Source organism: Pelecanus crispus, chromosome 5, assembly GCF_030463565.1.
Source record: "Pelecanus crispus isolate bPelCri1 chromosome 5, bPelCri1.pri, whole genome shotgun sequence".
Classification (NCBI taxonomy): domain Eukaryota; kingdom Metazoa; phylum Chordata; class Aves; order Pelecaniformes; family Pelecanidae; genus Pelecanus; species Pelecanus crispus.
Window position 1 is genome coordinate 11,371,383 of NC_134647.1, and position 18,163 is coordinate 11,389,545.

The 18,163-nt window shown below is 47.4% G+C and overlaps 3 protein-coding genes across 8 annotated transcripts in view; 2 read left to right on the forward strand and 1 right to left on the reverse strand.

Moving 5' to 3' along the window:
- The window catches only part of C5H2orf76 (chromosome 5 C2orf76 homolog), a 41,491-nt gene extending 38,095 nt beyond the window's left edge, over positions 1 to 3,396 (reverse strand). For all 5 annotated transcript variants that reach the window (XR_012831055.1, XR_012831056.1, XM_075710504.1 and 2 more), the window contains exons 1-2: positions 3,356 to 3,396; positions 1,239 to 1,391 (exon numbers count right to left, since the gene is read on the reverse strand). Coding sequence is in view for 3 of the 5 variants with exons in the window: in XM_075710504.1 (XP_075566619.1) it covers positions 1,239 to 1,371 (133 nt within the window). In the remaining 2 variants the exon portion in view is untranslated. The remainder of the gene's footprint in view (positions 1 to 1,238; positions 1,392 to 3,355) is intronic.
- A 396-nt stretch (positions 3,397 to 3,792) lies between these two features.
- Positions 3,793 to 7,388, forward strand: DBI (diazepam binding inhibitor, acyl-CoA binding protein). 2 transcript variants are annotated; one of them, XR_012831068.1, is made up of 5 exons: positions 3,793 to 3,821; positions 3,964 to 4,081; positions 6,003 to 6,065; positions 6,842 to 7,007; positions 7,352 to 7,388. XR_012831068.1 is itself a non-coding variant. In XM_075710931.1 (4 exons), the coding sequence occupies exons 1-4, from the start codon at positions 3,813 to 3,815 to the stop codon at positions 6,913 to 6,915; spliced, it is 264 nt and encodes an 87-aa protein (XP_075567046.1). In that variant the 5' UTR covers positions 3,793 to 3,812; the 3' UTR covers positions 6,916 to 7,124. The 2 variants fall into 2 exon arrangements, 1 of the variants encoding a protein (XP_075567046.1); XM_075710931.1 differs by lacking the exon at positions 7,352 to 7,388 and having other exon boundaries at positions 6,842 to 7,124.
- An 8,601-nt stretch (positions 7,389 to 15,989) lies between these two features.
- Positions 15,990 to 17,462, forward strand: TMEM37 (transmembrane protein 37). The gene is made up of 2 exons (XM_075711582.1): positions 15,990 to 16,010; positions 16,890 to 17,462. The coding sequence occupies exons 1-2, from the start codon at positions 15,990 to 15,992 to the stop codon at positions 17,460 to 17,462; spliced, it is 594 nt and encodes a 197-aa protein (XP_075567697.1).
- The last annotated feature ends 701 nt before the right edge of the window (positions 17,463 to 18,163 follow it).

Below are 18,163 nucleotides of genomic sequence, written 5' to 3' on the forward strand. Positions count from 1 at the left end.
ACACCTTCCCTGGTGCCAGTGTTCCCAGTGACACCCAGGGATTTAACCAGGGCCTTGGAAGGCCCAGCCACTTGTGGGGTGCTCGGCAGCAAGGCAGCTGAAACCACAATTTCATCAGTAGTTTAACAATTTATCTCAAACTCCCCCTTCCAAACAGATGACAGTAAAGGAAGGAACACGGCTCCCTGTGGACCAGGAACAGCACTATCCATCCATCTGTGGAATGAGGCTCCAAAAAGCCTTGTTCAAGACACTAGCTTTGTCTCAAATAACAGCGAGCTGCAATACTACACACCTCAAAAGCAAGTTTCTTAGCATTGTTTTTTATTTTATTCTTCATAACAGCAGCTGTACCATATGTTCTGAAAGCGCCTGTAGTTTTCTAAAAGCATCCTAAGATCTTGGAAGCATGGAAGTTGCTGAAAACACAATAACAGCTGTGAAGCTCAGGGCAATGTCCTAGGAGTTGCTCAAATGTTATCAGCTATAACAGTTCAAGACTTGTTTAAGCTGACCTCATGCAAAAAAAACAAATCATGTTATTCTGCAGCCTTTGAATGTCTCCATTTAGGTGTGCAGAAATACACCTGCAGGATTAGGGTAACACCCTAACTTCTGAGTCACTGCGTGGGCTGGTTTACATTAATTAACTTTTAGATACACTGTCACTTTCAACCAGGCTTCTAAAACATAAAACCCATAGATGAGCAAATCTACACCACAAAGCTCAAGACAGAGACAGAAACTCAGAAGCAAACATGCACAGTGAGACCTCACAGTGTCAAAAATAATTTTTCGAGATCCTCTCTTCTCACAAATAGCAAACAGACTTGCATTCCCACATTCCACATATTGGTATCATTCCTAAGGATCAGAGGCTCTCTAAAGTCTATTAATTTACTCCTGTTAATTTATGAATAGCTGCCTGACAGCACCACTCAAGGAGCCTGAGGCACTGAGCCAAATGCAGCAATGCCCTCATCTCTTTTTGACTAAACATGGGGATTTGGGCAGGGGAAGCAGTCTTCCCAACTTTAGGCATGGCACACCGATCATGGAAGCTCTTATTAACTCCAGACCTCTCATCCAAGGGAGGAGAGTACACAGGGGATGTAAATACAGATCTGGCATCTCTACCAAAGCCACAGAATTCCCATTCATTTGCTCCCCTCCACTTTCGTGTGCAGAGACGGTGACACATGGGACTGAAGCAAATGAATATGACAACCATGCCTTACCCTTCCGCACAAAAGTAATGAACTGCTTTACTGTCTGATCCAAGTTAACTCCATGATACACCACAGGTCTGAAGTTCCGGTGTTCAAAAGAGCGAATAAGACGGACTGTGATGGTTGAGTTTTCTGCTGACATGAGAATTAATTCTGAATAACCTGGAAAACATTAAAGAGAGGAATTATTGTCTTTCCTCTGTGTACAAGCACAGCTAGAAAACAAGGTGCAGGTGGGCCTCATGCAAAGATTAAAACACGGCAAGAAATTCAATTGCACTATGTCTTTCAGGACTTAACTTCTATTATTTCTACAGAAGCAGTAACAGGATCTCAAAACAAACAGGGTTGCCTAGGATATTATTGATACTGCATACCAATAGTCCAGTGTTTGTACCTGTGCTGTGTACTACAGCACCAGACTCCCTACGAAACACACAAAAATGTTATGGATAAATGCAAGTATATCATTTGGGTTTTAAGTGACTGAAGACTTTACCTGCTGCGTGAGTAACCTTGTGCTGCAAAAGAATGTACCAACATGAACAAAACCAAAACCTTTTTAATATACTTATGTTGTAGAGAGCATAATACCCTGAAAAATGCCTAAGCTGTTACACAATGCTCATTTTCACCTCCCTACAGAGAGTGGAAAAACCTTCCCCACATACACATGCAAATAATTCTCCTGGTATACTACTACATAATTAAGGGGGTTAATTTAATTTATAATAGTAGGTCTTTAGAATGGCTCTACAGGGCTTATACTACTTTAACAGAGAGCAGAACCTATGACAGAATTGCCTTATCAACCCGAGCCCCTCTACAAACCAGCTCAGGCGTTGTTCCATTGGGTCCTTTCTCTCCACAGGAAAACAAGCTATTTCCTACTCCAGCAATCTTCTCTATTTTTGGTGCTGGGTATTCCTCAACAACCTTGCTTTCTGGTCACACATTAAACTGTCGTGGCTGCTGCAGGAATGAGCAAAGACTGCAGTCTAAGTGCTGCAACATCAGCCGGGGCACAGCACGACCTCTGCATCTCCTATCCCTTGGTAGCCATTTCAATCACCACTTCCAGTCCCACAAGGGATCTTCTTGCCTATTCATCCTTTTTTGGGGGGGAGGAGGGGGGTGGAATTTAAGTGCCCCACCATCATGCAGGTATCCAGGTACCTCCCAGTCTTTGCTATATTTCTCCTAGCTGTATCCTGGCAAAGTAAACCAGAAATATTTTCTTCAAATACTTTCTGCAGAATGGGGGGAACAGACCTTCCACATCACAAGGCAACCTGGTTTTACATCCCCTTGGTTAATAATTCACAGAGCTCTAATACCATTTTCATTGTAAATAAGCTGCAATACACAAATAAAAGATGCCCATCAAGAAAAGCATGCTCCTTTGCACATGAAAATAACTAGATTTATATTAAATAGCAAAGATAGATATTTTCTTGATGCTGTTCCACATGGGCTTGAGATCTGGAGGGCACAGTACACAGTAAAGAAAAGGGGACAGCATTCAATTCACCTTCCCCTGAGCAGCATGGAAGAACATTACAGGAATACAGACTTGGGAGTACTGACAATTACAAATCGCCGATTTTCACATTTACTGGACAGACCCAACAGACTGATCCTATGCAGGGCTGGGACCAGGTACTATGTAGCACCTCCTCAGGGAGGACATGGCAGATTCTCCTCAGGGCGCTGCCCTGAGGTGCTGATATTCAACTCCTCCTGTGAGGAATCACAGAATGCTTTGGGTTGGAAGGGACCTTTAGAGGTCATCCAGCCCTACCCCCTGCAGTGAACAGGGACAGCTTTAACTCGATCAGGTTGCTCACAGCCCCGTCCAACCTTACTTTGAGTATTTCTAGGGATGGGGCCTCCCCTACCTCTCTGGGCAACCTGTTCCAGCGCTTCACCACCCTCATTGTAAAAAAAATTCTTCCTTATGTCTAGTCTGTTCTTCTTTAGTTTAAAAGGAAGAGCCTCCCCGGAGCCTGCCCGGCTCCTGCCTAGCGGCAGCGGCAACACCACCAAGGCCCGCAGCGCGCACATCTCCCCGAGACCGAGCGTCCTCCCCTCAGCGCTCACACCACCCCCGGCCACCCGAAACGGACCGTTAACGGCCCTCAGCCTTACTGCGGCTCCCCCGCCGACACTTCCGGGTCTCTCTCCTCGCCCCGCCTCACCCAGCCCCACCAATCACGTCCTTCCCGCGCCACTCACCGCACCGAGGGATTGGCTGCGAGGGGCCATGACCCCGCCCCTCCGCTCGCCTCCGGGCTAGGCGGGGCTCCCGGCAGCCACGCCCCCCCGCGCCCCCACCTGGTTGGCTCACCCCTCATACTGACGAGAGTCGCGGCCCACCCCCCCCCCGAAGCCCGCCCATCCCGCGCCGCCCTCGCATTGGTCCTTTGCCTGGCTTCTCCCCGCCCCCGGCAGGCGCCGATTGGCCCCGTGTTGCCCGTGGCGCTGGGATTGGCCAGCGAGCGCTCTGGCGAGGGCTGAAGCGGCCGACCGGCGGGGCTGGCACGGCAGACACCAGGGGGTCGGGATCGCGCAGGGCTCGTCGCCATGTCTGAGGTACGGGCTGTGCTGGGGTGGGGTGTCTGTAGGGAACTGGGGGGCTGCGGGTACCCTCCCCGATACCTCTCCCCCCTAGTTTGGCAGCGGCAGCCTGTGGGCGCTCACCCCCACCCCCCCGGGGCCTCCCCCCCTTCTCTAGGCCGCGTTCCAGAAGGCCGCCGAGGAGGTGAAGCAGCTCAAGTCCCAACCCACGGACCAGGAGATGCTCGACGTCTACAGCCATTACAAACAGGCCACGGTGGGCGACGTGAACACGGGTAGGTACCGCTTCGGCCCCCCGCCGGGCGGGGAGGTGGCGGCGGGGGCCGGGCAGCGCCGCCCCGAGCCCCTCTCGGGCCCTGCGCCTCAGTGCCAGGGCCCCCGGCGGGCGGGGGCCACGCAGCTGCGGCCTGAGGCTGAGCTGGAGGCACTCTGGGAGGTCAGACCTCTCCCCTAGTGCGTGCCTCGCTTCGTGTCGTCCCGCGGTTTAGCAAAAATGACTCAATACCATCTTGGCATGGATTTATGCGCAGGCAGGCATAAGCTGACCCGATAAGGGTTTGTGTAACTTGTGGTTTGTAGATGAACCTAGCTGCAGTCATCTAAATCGTATAGTAACGGTCTGAGAATCCTTTGTGTTAGCTTTGTGTAAATATTGGGCCTGGGATTTTTGGAGACCTCTATCAGTAAGTAGTTGCCTAGGTCAAGGGATGCTGCTTTAATACAAACACTTCTCAGTTAAACAGGCTTAAACAGCACGGCAAACTATACAAGTGTGGAATTGCAATACTGGGGGGGGACACGATGGCTTGTTTAAACTGGATTGGCTACAAAAAATAGTATTGGAAAGCCAAAATAAAAGAAAATTATGTAGATGTGAGTAACAGGAGAAACTTTTATAGGAGCTGCAGTTAAATATCACATCTTGGAAGGACTGTAGCAGAAATATCGGTAGGTATGCTATGCAAAATCCCTCCTGCTACTTCTGTTGCTACACTTCTGGCACTGGCAACTCAGACTAGGAGTAACATTTAGAATGAAGCCTGTCTCTATTGACCTTGTGTAACACTTGAGTAACTAGAATTAGAAAGGAAAAAGGTCATTTGGTTGGAGCGCTGGCCTCCTGACCCAGTTGCTGGTGAAGTTTATTGGGTGTTGATTGAATTCAAAGCTGGCAGTGAAGTGTACAGGAGATGGTAAGTATGGGCTCTTGCAGTCTCTTTTTCCCAAGATGGACAGCATTGAGGGAGAAAAAAACCTAATTTTCGTTTTAAGATATGATCCTTTCGGTGTGGCTGGACCTTAGCATTATTAATGTTTGCCAAAGTGAAATGGTGCTATAGAGCTGTTAATATACCAGCATTTCTGTAAGCTGCTAAATTCTCGTGAAGCAGTAGCTAATGGGAGTTGGCTAGAAAAGCAGTCCATGCAAGAGTGAGCTAGTAGGGATTTTGTTGGAGAGAAGTGGAGCTGCCAACTAGCTCTGCAGGTCACATTGTCATGTGAGCAGTGCAAGGGTATTTTTGTGGCTAATATATAGGCTACTGTCCAGTTCCATTTGTTAGTCTTAAGAATTGTCTTTAAGGAGACAGAGAAGAAGTAAAAACATGGAGGGGGCTTTATGTGGAGAATTAACCATATCCACATCTGTATCTCATTCATTTCTTCTCTATTTGGCTACTGTGTGGCCTGTAATTAAGTGAGTTAGAATTCTGTGCTTGTACCCCTAGATGACAGAACAAATGAAGAGCTATATGTTAGAAACATACCATTAACTTGATGATGATGAATGCTAAGCTGTATGCTACTAGCTTTTGATGTCATCATCTCTGTGTCTAATGGACCTTAGGGCATTTCTGCTTTACTTTAGGGCTGATGGTGTTCTTTAATCGGATAGCTGTCATGCAACAGCAGTCTCTTCAGAAAGTATGATAAAACCAAATCACACTATTTGGTGCTTTTCTGCTCAAATGCTGCTGTCTTAAGGGAGCTTGACAGAGAATATCTCTGTTGCCACCGATAGCACGTGCTTCCTTCAGCATCAGAAGTGATCTCCTGACTGCAGGTTAGTAAGAGCTGCAGAGGTGAACCACTACATTTTGTCATAGTTAAGAGCTAAATAGCCTTCAGGAAAGGAGTAGGTATTACCTACACCCAGACCACACAAACTAATTCTGCTGCTTATCCTGTCTCTCTTAGACCGCCCTGGTATGCTGGACTTCAAAGGCAAAGCAAAGTGGGATGCCTGGAATGCATTGAAAGGTAAGTGTCTGATTAAAAACTGAAAAGTAATACATAAAACCACAGGCAAACTAGTCAGAAAAGCGTATGTGGTTCAGCAAGAAATAAAATAGTGTTGCCTTGTAAGACAAGAGTTCTAGAAGTTCAGAATGCTGTGATAATAAACTCTTACTTTTGATTATCTCTGCAAGGCAGAAGCAATCCTGAAAAATGTAGCCTGTGTGAAAGGGAATTAAGGTGCAAAATGCCCAGCTGGCCCAAGATGTTACACAAAGGAGAACTGTAGCAGCAGCAGAAACCTAAATCTGTTTTCCAGGTCCCAGCCTAGTACCCCAGAGACTGAGTTCTCCCTCCAGTTGTTGTGTTTCTTCTAAAGCTTTCCTAACTGGAAGATGCAACTGGGCGCTCTGCTCTAAATGAGGAGCTAAACAAGTGGTCTAATCTATGAAAATGGGATTTTTCTGGTGTTCTAAGGAGCCAGCACTACATCTAAATGTAGTCTAAGATCAACTTAGCTTGGATAGCTTTCCTGTAATAGTTTTGAACGGTGTTAATAGAACTACTACACTGTTTAGTTGCTGTCTATACAAATAAACTTTGCTTCAAAACACTGTTTTCTTATGACTGCTGAGCACATTTGTTTAAAACTTTAATACTAGATTCACAGGCAAGTGACCACATTCTTTGCTCTCTGACAGCATGCTGCTATGCGCTATAGCAAGGAACTGTGACTTATATGTAAAAGGTATCTTAATCTGTAAAAGGTATCTGACTGCTTCCTGTGTTCTGTCCTTCAGGAATGTCCAAAGAAGATGCAATGAAAGCTTACGTAGCAAAAGTGGAAGAACTAAAGGGCAAATACGGCATCTAAGGACTGGATATAGCAGCAACTTGCACACCTGAAACATGCCTTATTTCTAATACTGTGGAAAACTGGTTTCTGAGAATGATTTTAAATACCTAGTATGTTACAGTCAGTTCTCCTCATGCCTGTAGTTCAGAGGAAGTTGTGTACCTGTCTAACGTACTTACATGTTATAAATTCCTTCTGGGAACAAAATCTGGAACTCATTAAAGTGGATTTGGTACTTAAGCTGTTGTAACGGTCATCCCTTAGAGATTATTCTGAGCTCATCCCTTAACTGCCATGTTGCAGCAGTCAAACACTTCTTTGTGAGGCACAAGCCAACCTCGCCAGCCCTTTTGCCACTAGAGGGGGCTCAGTAATCTGTTTTTCGCGCAGTACGGACTTGTGTCCAAACCAATCCACTGATGTCTGATACTGCTTTGCCTCTTTTCTCATGTAGATAAGTGGCAACCCACAAAAGCTGGAGCACCACAAAGTTTATCGTGAAGAGGCTAGGTCTAATGCTGCATATACCACGAACAAGGTGCTTGATATTTGTTGCCTGGGGCTGTCAGAGATTTCGTCAACAATTGCCAAATCGTCTTTCATACAGTGCTTCTTGGAGATGTTATTCCCTAACAACAGTGTTGGGGTTCTGGAGAGAAGGCAAATACTTGGGAGCTGAACACAAAACCTTCCCTGTGAAAGAAAAGGTTCTGCAGACAGTGGAGTTGCTGATGACCTTGATACTGTACTGCTGTAAATACAGAGCACTGGTGTTGCCATGTACTGAGGCTGCAGTGGGGGGTGAATCAAGTACAGATTGCCTTAACACTTACAAGGCTGTTCAAACAGGAAGACTTAGAGTGATCATAGTGAAAGTTTTACACAAAACACAGAGTTGTGAGCATCTCTAGTAGGCCTGTAGGTACTTCTGTCTGCCTAGCATAGTCTGTTGGAGTTGCTGAGGCCAGAAAGGGAGACTGCTTTTGAAATGTGGCACTGGACTATTCCAGCACAGAGTATGTGAGAAAGTCACAACCTTATACTGGCATAAGGCATTCTAATTCCTGCTGTACTGGTTAGCATCTGAACAGGTGAGGACTTCACATCCAGCTGCCTTCAGATAAGCAATTGATTTATAGAAATACATAAGGATGAAACCTATCATTACACACCTGTCTAGGTAAATACATAGTTCTGTACTAAGTTACACAGGCATTGCTGTATGTAGTATCTAACTTGTATTTTCTTATGCCACTGTAAGAGATGGAGATAACTTTACTTCACGTGCTTTCAAAAATTATAACTTCCCCCTTTGCTACTTTTAATGGGAAATGCTCTTGGGGCTACTTGTTCATCCTTTAAAATGTGTTAGGATAAAGAAGGGTTTGTTCCCTGTTCTCCTAAGGAAAAAGGTTGCTTATTCTTGTTCTTCCCTGTTGTTCTGGATAAGTAATATAAGCATTTGGGGTTTTTACCTTCTCTTGTATCCTCTCTTAGTTATTTGAGTTTGTGTTGATTACATTCACCTTGCAAAAGAGGGGTAAGAGCAGATGTTCAGCATAAGAGATGATTTTAGCTCTTTGCCAGCCCTAAATTCCACAGCCAGCTCTATCTTCATAGCTGTGTTTTGTGAAGCTGGTTATCCTTGGAGGATTCTGCCAGCCTGTAGCAGAATGTAACTCAAAATGGCAAATGCTTCCACTTCTGCTCTTGTTTGCTGGAAGGTGATGTACTGTGAGCGTGCTGTGCTTTGCTAACATGCTTTCTGTCAAAACAGGTGTTTTCAGAGTTTTTGATTGCTAAAGCAGTGGAATTGGATCCTGTCTAAAGGGTGGGCTGGGAGTAGCAAGTTCTATATCCCAGTCCTCATTCAGCTTTATTTCCCCTGTGAGACTTAACTAATCGTTACAGTGCTGCTCTCCTTTCTCATACCTGTCTGGCATTAGGAAAACATTGCTATGTACACAGTGCTTATCCCAGAGAGGGATTGGTCTTGGCCAGACTTTTATACATCGCCTTGTACTTGAAATTAATGCTGTTTGCTACTCTATACAAGTGACAGGGAACTCTACCTTGAATGTCTTTATTGGATACTTCATTTTTACTGTAGTAATGCTTTCTTCCTGCTTGCAGCTTCACCTTCCTTAGGAAAGTAACATCAGTGGTCTTACTGTTTGGAATAAACTGAAAAATTCAAGTTGTGGAAGTAAGAGCTATGCAGTAAGAGACTGTACAAAAGGCACTAAGACAGAACCAAAGGTACTGATGTCTGTGCACAGTGTTTGTGACAAAGCAGCAACACAAAAGTTGGCTGCACAGGCGTTAACTGTGGGTAAGTGTTGAAAAAGACTGAACTGAGTTGGGGGCTGGCGGTTTAGCAGCAGGGTAAATGTCCATAAATGCATGGGATGTTGGGCTGTCTGAAAACATTGCTGACTTACTGACCGCACAGTGCTTGCTGGTGTGGAGTATGAGACTCCTGGGCTGCATAAGTAACACTTGGGCAGTGATGACAGAGCACGAGTGGCTTAAGGACACCTACAAGCAGATTTGTAGGTAGGGGTAGTTGCTTTTATTAAACTGATACAGTGGTAAAAATAGACAACCATTAAGCTTATAGCCTGGAGGTTTGAAACAGAAGCAGCGAGCCTTGAACCAAAACACAGCTTCAGAACCATTGCTCTGCCTGTAATAAGGTAGTCTTGATGGAGGAACAGATGCTTTTGATGGCTGGGCCGTGCTGCAAAACGGGATTGTTCTTACACCCGTTCAGGGAGTTTGTATTTCCTGCATGTTAGATCAAAGAAAGGCCAGCAACATCCTGACCCTTGCAGTGCTTGCAAAGGGGAAAAGACGTGCGCTGAAACAAGCCTGACACGCAGGAGGTCAGAGGCCAGCTGGCATGCATGCACTCGGGTCTGGTTTGCTGAGTTTGCAGAGCGTGCAGGACGGAATCTGGACTTTGGATATGGCAATAATAAATGTTAACTTGCGTCTGTGATAAGATGGTGCTCCTTCTATTGCACTTCTACTATTAGTTCTTGCACAGAGAAACTAGTGGATTGGTACCTGGTGCAATTAGAGATAAGCTGTAAAGGGGATGTTGTTTTCTTTGTTTTTTTTTTTTCTTGTGGGTTTTGCTTGCTCTTACCAAACATAGGTGAAGGTGCAATAATCCCTAGCACAGATTCAACAATTTGGTATTGGTGTGCTGCTTAAGGCCCATAGCAGATTTTTCAACCCTGTGAAGTTAAGTTTTCTGTTTGACTAAAAAGCACTCTGAGGCTGACTGCAGTGTGCAGCTATCTTTCTGTCAAAATTCTTCAGTCCTCGTCTGGAGTGATCGTGTTTCACAATGCAAGTATTTTAACCTTTGAATTTACTTGACCCTGATGATACTGCTTAAAAATAAATGACAACTGTATTTGCTGTTTAAAATATTTGCTCTGACCCCTGAGCATTCAGAGCAAACAATATTGGGCAATAACCACTTTGGGGGGATTGGGCATCTGAGCCATCTTCTGGGACTGGTTATAAAATGGGGGAGACATAAAAGAAAATGCATTTTGGCTCAGATAGGTTTCCAAGTACCACAGCTGTCACCCAAAAAGGGTTATGCAGTCTTCCAAGTTGTGAAAGCTGCTTAGAGGTAAGGCAACTTGATATTAAACAGACATAACACATTTGAGTGAGAGTCACAGTCATAAACTCAGAAATGTAAGAGTTGATAGAATCCAATTCCCGCCCCCCCCAAGTTATATGAAGTATCTTCAGACTCAGGTAAGTGATCTAGAAATTAGCCAATCTTCAGCTGCTCATTTAAAGTGCAAATAACATCGATCCATTCTAGGCATGAGTCTGTCTTCATTGTTTATGAGGTGAGCTTGTATTTCCTGTAGAACCAGCATATCTGTGAAAGTTAAACACAGCTTGGTTGCGGTGTTCTAGAATAGAGAATTCACATGGAGTTTGGCTGCAGTGGTCTTTTAGCTTGCATCCCCGTTTCCACCTGTGGCTTCTAGATTTCTGGTTAGTCGCAGTACACATACATTTATTTTTCAAGGTCTGACCCTCTTAATGCTTGTTAGAGCTGATTCATCTCTTACAAACATCCAACCATCCAGTGTGCTTTAGAGCAATCCTTTGCTATCTCAAGAACCTAGATGTGCAAAGTTGTTTTCAAAATCATTCAATATGTCTTGCCTCTAAATTTTGAAAGCCTTCCTATACTTTAGACTATCTAGAATAATGTCCTATACTTTAGACTATCTAGAGTAATGGAGAAGCCATTCAAAAATAAAGTGTCATTAATGAGCATGGGCCTGAGGAGGAACAGCTGGTCAAAATTCCTGGAGCTTGTAGAGCTTATGAAAGAGGTGATGTAAAGAAGTGCCTGGAAGTGGAATCAGTGACTCAACACATCCCTTCCAATCCTTACATTAGCAAGGATTACTTTCCCTCGAAGTACGGCTCCTTACTGTTATGTAAAAGAGCCCAGAGCCCGCGCTGGGGTATCGAATGATCGCTGCCCAAGCAAGGCTGTCTCGTACAGCTGATTCCACACCCTGGAAAGAATGAAAATGACATTGCTTGGCTAGCGCGGCCAGGGAGACACCTTGTTTGGCTCCACCGAAGCGTGCAAGACACTGACTTGTACCGTGTTTCCCCAAAAGGCTGAGATAGTGGTATGCCATTTCCTCCTAACAAATGCCGCTCATTTGAATGAGTTCTGAATCTGAAAGGTGAGCTCGCCAGTTTAATGTACTTGGTATTTTTAAATCCAAGTATTTAGCTGCATTGATCTGAGTTTTTACTGAGAGAAGAAACATATATATGACAGCTGAGAAACTGAATAATATGATTTCCCCCAGCTTACATACTATTGAAATACAGACCGAAATTTTTCTAGTAGTGCTAAAAGGGCTGGAGTTTTATTGAATGTATTCTCTATATATATATATTTTAAAGCATCAATTTGTTGCAATGGACCGATGCAAATAGTTTGAGGTATGCCCTAAGCCAGTGTAACCATTGCCAGAGGTCCCTGAAAAGGCCTGCATCCAAAGCAGAACGAGTGAGCGCCCAGTGCTGGCTCTCTGCAGTATGCTGCTGAGGTAGGTCCAGAAACTGATCAGCAATGGAAAAAATTCTTCCCAGGGTACAAAATGTATTCTTCTAAGCTGGCCCTTTTGCTTAAAGGTGAAGACTTTCTTAGAGTTAGTTGGGGTGGGGGAGAGGTGTCCAGGCAGGAGGCAAAGCGGAGCCGTCTGGCCCCGGAGCCGCCTGCTCTTTACCTGCTTAACTGCATCTCTTCTGCGTGCTAGGAGGAGGCTGCCCGCTCGGCTGCAGCAAGCTGCAGCGATGGGAGGAAGATGGTGAGCTAAAGCAGTTGTGACAGGGGGTTGGTCGGAGCTGTACGGGCCTTGGTACAACCCAAAACCTCCCCACGTTGCATATGCTGCCTGGGGCACTCATCACTGAGGATCACTGCCTGTGTTCCCAGAAGCTGCTGGTCTCCAGCAGCTTGCCAGCAACTTGCTCAATTTTTGCCCTGTTCCAGAAGCTCTGTGTCAGCCCAGCTAGCTTGAAGCCAGCCTAAGCTGAATGCAGCTTCTTCAAGTTGCATTTTCAATCTGCCAGGAAAAAAAAACAACTGCAAAAGAATAGTGACACAAGACAGCTAGCCTCTTCCTTCTTCCTCATAAAATTTTCTACGTACTCACTTTTTGGGGAAGATACGAATAAAACCATTTTGCCCCTCACACAGGCCTTGGGCGTGTCCTAAAGTCTCAGTCCGCAGGATACTGAAGATCTATTTGTTTCCAAGATCAGGTCAACTTCTGTCTGGAAAGACACCTTGAAATAGGGATCTGATAAAAATGAGGATTTAAATGCCTAGGCAGATCAGTTGCTATGCCAAGAATTAAAGATGTGATCAGAAAGAACTTGATTCAACAGACAAATGCATTTACAGAAGTAACCAGCTTTGAGATGAGACACACCTGTACTGGTGGCGACTCAGTCACTTGTGTTCTGCTTCACCTCCAAGTGAAATACTTCACTGGGTAACCATTCCCTAAACCCCGCTGGCTCTGGGACTTCACTCCTGAACCTTCTCTGGGCTTCTGCAGGAGAAAAGCTGGAACAGATTCTTCAGCGTTAAGCTTCTCGTGGTTTTAAATGAACCAGATGAAACAATTTCCATGTTTTACAACAGCCTCTGGTAATTTCCATTATTTATGAACACATTTCCCTGAAAACTTTCTCTCCAGGGATAGGATGTGAAATATCCACTTAAACAATAGAGAAAAGGGACTTTCTAAACAAAAAATAGTGAAACTGGCAATATACCAAGAACTTTGAATTAACACAGCTGAACCAAAAATACATCTGAAGTACTTTAAAGGTCATTTACTGTGTTGTTATGATGTAGGTAACGTATTTTTCAGGGGGGAAAAAAAAAATCTTATTTTTCTTTTTAAAGTACTGAGCTCTTTTTATTGTATAACACTGTTTTCACATACAATTTCCCAAAATAATCTTGAGGCATTTTTCCACAATTTGTTTTTTCTTTAATCAATTCTGTTATTTTATCTTGAAAAGATGGAAAAATATATTTGGCTTGTTTTGTTATGAGACAGTGAAGATAATCTCATTTTTTCCATTTGAAAAAGGTACACAGCTCTAGCAGGCTTCATAAATCCCTAGATAGATCCCGATCTTTACCAGACAGTATCTCCAGCCAAGCAACAGCAGAAACAAAGAGGTCATAAACTGTTAGTAACTGTTCTATTAACACAACTGTTACGATCGGTGACTTCGGTAAAGAGCGACTCTGAAAGCACCGATTCAATTCTGTGTTAATTACAGGTCAAGTTCATTTCTAGTTTGTATTTTATATTTGGGGAAACGAAATTAAGTACAAAATATTAAAGCAATTTTGTGTTTGCAGCAAAAGTGCCATCCCCAAGCCATCCTTTTCCTGAATAAGCGTGCCTGGCAGATAACTATCTACTAAAGGATCCAAGTGTGACAGGAAGCAGTTTTAGTTTCAAAAGCACTTTAAGTTCCTCATTCTACAAAGCTTTTTATGCACATTTGCTCATGTGAGCCTTACCATGAGCTTTTACAGAAAAATATTATCTTGTTCAGCAGCATACACCTCGCTATTAAAAATAGTTTTATTTTAAAATTGCTAAAGTCATTAGGATGACTCCCATGTTTTAAAGGCAGATCTGTGCTTAATAATTTTGCTAATTGGGGGCCAAGCTGCCTAACGCTTTGCACAGGATTGAGCCTACGTTACAGAAAGCGTAAGTCATGTGAGGTTTTTGCCAGATAGGAGTTGGTGTATTTTGTCTGGCCCGAGCCTGCATTTGCTTAGCATGGTTACGTGCGAGCAGCGTTTGTTCAGCTCATGCTGCAAATGAGACAAGACCTGCTTGTGCTTTTTGAGCCAAAAATCCATAAAAATTGTTAAATTTGGAACTTCGAAGTGGAACGGTGTAACAGCAAATGCATGTGATTGGTCTGAACGCTGCGATACAGAAATGCTGTTTAACCTGTGGAATAATAGCCCGGGATGTTCATAAAACTATCATCTGGGGAACCTAAAATGAAAAGGATGTGGCAAGCATCAAGTCTGCTAGCTTAGATAACATGTTCAGAAAACAAAAAATGTTGCAGACCACAAACCCACAAAAGAAGTTTTAACAACAGACCTTGCAAAAATTTGCTGTGTTGCAAAAGCGGAAAATCCCAACTCAGTGTTGGATAGAAGTATAATCTAATAACATATACAGCTTTGAAGAGAAACAATTAAAAGATTTTGCAGGGAGAAAAAGGTCAGAATTTATCATGTGAAGTACGAAAACTAAAGTAAACATGTTGTTCAGAACACTCGCTCTTACTAGAAATAGTGTTACAGGAAACACCCCCAGCCAAATCACAGCAGATATATATGTATTTTTAAAGGAAACATAGAAAGCCCACATGAAATTTTGTAGAGATTAAAATAATAAGACAATCTGTATAGACAACGGATTTGTTCAGAAACGGAAGCTGGAAGAAGGGCAAAGTTATGGTAACTTCTACCACCCCATGTCGGAGGAGGAGATCCTTTCATCCCGAAAGGGAATGGTTGAATTTGGACCCCGGCTACGTACGAGGGAGGCCCGGAACGACGACCCCGTGAGTCCATCCACGAGAGCCTGTTGAGTCACCACAGAGCTTTCCGCTGGAATCAAAATCAGAATTTGGCAGTAAAACAAGCTTCTGATGACACAGCAAAACCCAACTTCCTTGGGCTTTTTGTTTTTTAAGCTGTTTCTGACCAAAAAAAAAAAAAAAAAAAAGGTGAAGCAATCAGTAATTCATTAGAGGATGGCAAAACATGAGTGAGAAAAAGAGCAAGGACATAAAACTTTATGAGCAGAGGCCTTTTTGCTGACGATAGAGGTAGAGCCGTAAGGTTAAGCACGCTGGTAACAGATAAGAGTGCGCACACAGCCCGAGGTGCGAGGCACGGAGGGCAAGGAGGGGAGCGCCCTGCGGAAACACAAACAGCGGAGCGGATCGAGGGACGGGGCGGTGGGGTGGGGTGTTCTGGTTTGGCTTGTTCCGTTCTGTTCCGTGCCCGGGGACGCCTGTGCCCAGCACCGCGACCCCGGGAGCAGCTGCGGGGCGATTCCCGCCTCCCGGAGGGCTGCGGGCCCCGCGGGGGGGGCAGGCGGCTCTGGGGCTTGTTCCGCGTCCCGCGGGGGGCTGGCCTGGGGGCCATGAACGCTGCCTCCAGGAGCAAACCTCTGGCTCGGCGGCACACGGGGCGGGGGGCGAGCCGCTGCCGCCGGGACACCTTCTCCCGGGGCGGTCGCGGCGCAGCCCCCGCCCGCAGCCGCCGCTGCCCCGGGCCAGGGCCCCGCTGCCCGGCCCGGCCCCGCCCGTCGGGGCCGCGCTGCTGACTCAGCCGCGGGAGGGCCCGGAGGGCGCCCCGGCCCCGCGGGCGTGGCGGGCGGGCGGGCTGCCCGCCGCCCTCCGGGGACATAAAAAGCCGCGGCCGGAGCCCGCCCGCGTCTCTCGGCGCTGCCGGCAGCATGACGGCCATCGGGGCGCAGGTAACGTCGGCGCCGCCCGGGGGAGGCTGCGGGGAGCGGGGCCGCGCAGCGCTGCCGCTTCGCCCTGTGCCTGGCGCGGCCGGGGTCGCCCCGACCCTCCCCGGAGCCGCGGGGCGCAGCCGGCCGGGCCCCCCCCACCCCTTCCCGCAGCGGCGGCAGCTTCCCGGCCCCGGGGCTCTCCCCGCCCCGCCGGCGGGGCTGCAGCCGCTCCCCCCGCCGCACCTGGCTCTGCCAGCACCCGCGGGGGGCCTGGCCTGGCTTTTCCTTAAACGCCGGGCCCTCTCGGAGGGTTTGGGGGAGGAGGGGGTGTGCGTTGCCTTCAGGCGGAGGACCCCCCCCCCCAGCCCCGGGGAAGGCGAGCCGTGCCGCCTCGGCGTGAGGAGCCGGGGCCGGACTGCTGCTGCTGGGGCGGGCTGGCTGCGGCCCGGGGGGCTGTGGGAGAAGAGGGGCAGTGCCGGTAACTGGGTGCCGCGTCCCCCCCCAGCCCCGCTTCTGCCGCCTGCCCCGTCCCAGCCGCCGGCCTCCATCCTCCCCGCGGCCGGCGGTTTCCTCCAGCCCTGCCAGAGCTGTGCCGCGGCGGCCGTGGGGCAGGGATCCTGCTCAGCCCGGAGCCTTCGTGATCCCGAACCCGGGCCTTAACCTGGGAGCACTGTTCGTGCAGCTGGGGAGCCGGCAGAGCTTCACCCACCCTTCCTTCTCCCGGGTGCAGCCTGTAGCTGCGTTGCCTTCCCCTGCGAGAAGGGGTTTGATGTGCACAAGCAACTCACTTCAAACAATCACTTCAAACGCTGAAATCCCACAGCTTTGTCCCGCTGCTTTCATTTCAGCCTAAAGCCGCCTAAAACTCAAGTGTTTTTCTTCCCCCCACTATCCTTTAAGGCGCAGAGGCTGCTGGCGCACCGAGGACCGCAGAAATCCTTCTTCGAGACGCTCATCAGGAGCCTGATCATCTTGTGCGTGGCAATAGCGGTGGTCTTGTCGTCCATCGCTGTCTGCGATGGCCGCTGGCTCTTCGCGAGGGGACAGCTCTTTGGGCTGTGGCACTTCTGCACCGTGAGCAACGGCAGCGTCCTGAAGTGCGTCACCGACCTCAGCCTGGCCAGGGTGGAGGGGCTGAGCGTGGGGGTGATCCCCATAAGAAGCATGGTGTCCTTTGCTGTCGTGGTCGCTATATTTGGCCTGGAGCTCCTGATGGTGTCCCAAGTCTGCGAGGATGCCAACGCGAGGCGGAAGTGGTCGATGGGCTCTGTTCTCATCCTCATCTCGTTTTTGCTGTCGGCCACCGGCGTTCTGAGCTTCTCCATCCTCATGAAGGATCACCTCACCCTCATGGGCTTCACGCTGACGTACTGGTGCGAGTTCATCGCTGCCTTTCTCTTCTTCCTTAATGGGATCAGTGGACTTCACATCAACAGCCTCACACACCCCAGGAACAGGGAGGGCAAAATCTAGGCGCGAAGGGTGTACCTCTGCCTTTGTGTAATCGGCTTTGCCAATTAGACTGGAAAAAAGGGAGGCTAATGAAGTTTGAAAAGGACACCGTGTCTTAAATTGTGTGCAAGGAGGGGAAGCGTGAGTCAGTCTTAATGCCACCAGGCACACCCACCCACCGGTCAGCGTGGAGGGCTGCGCAACACGAGCAAAGCAGAGACTGAGACCCGCTGCCACTGAAACGCATTTTTCTGGAGGAGTGGTTTAAAGAAAAGGGTGTCCTGCTAAACGTGCGGAGGGGTGTTGCTGGGCTTTCCCCCCGTGCTCTGGAGCCTGTGAAGAGCGTGACACAACTTCGGTGTGTTTCATGGCTTTGCTCTGTCTCAGGGACAGATGATTTGTGCCTGGCCATGCTCACTCACTTGGAGTATTGAAAATCTTTACTGGATCTCGCTCCTCCATTTCTCTTTGAAAAGAGAAGGCACGCAGGTCTTGATCTGGTCACCCCTTTTGTTTCCTGCTGGCACGCTCCCTGTACCTGTCCTTTCCTTTGTGAGTTTTTCTGGGACGCCTCTGACAGAGGCACGGGGAGATGTAGCTGTCCTGCGGCCAAGGGCAGGTGTTGGGTGATGCAGGTGTACGGGGAAGGGTTGCGATGCATTCTGTGAGCAGCAGCACACGTTCTGTGCTCGCAGCCTCTCCCTGCTGTCACCGCTCCTCTG

Excerpts from the sequence above, each read along its gene's own strand:
- DBI (XM_075710931.1), top strand. Across the intron at positions 4,082-6,002 it reads GGTGGGCGACGTGAACACGG|ACCGCCCTGGTATGCTGGAC; the intron begins GTAGGTACCGCT and ends TGTCTCTCTTAG. Across the intron at positions 6,066-6,841 it reads TGCCTGGAATGCATTGAAAG|GAATGTCCAAAGAAGATGCA; the intron begins GTAAGTGTCTGA and ends TCTGTCCTTCAG.
- TMEM37 (XM_075711582.1), top strand. The coding sequence starts at position 15,990 with ATGACGGCCATCGGGGCGCAG. Across the intron at positions 16,011-16,889 it reads TGACGGCCATCGGGGCGCAG|GCGCAGAGGCTGCTGGCGCA; the intron begins GTAACGTCGGCG and ends CTATCCTTTAAG.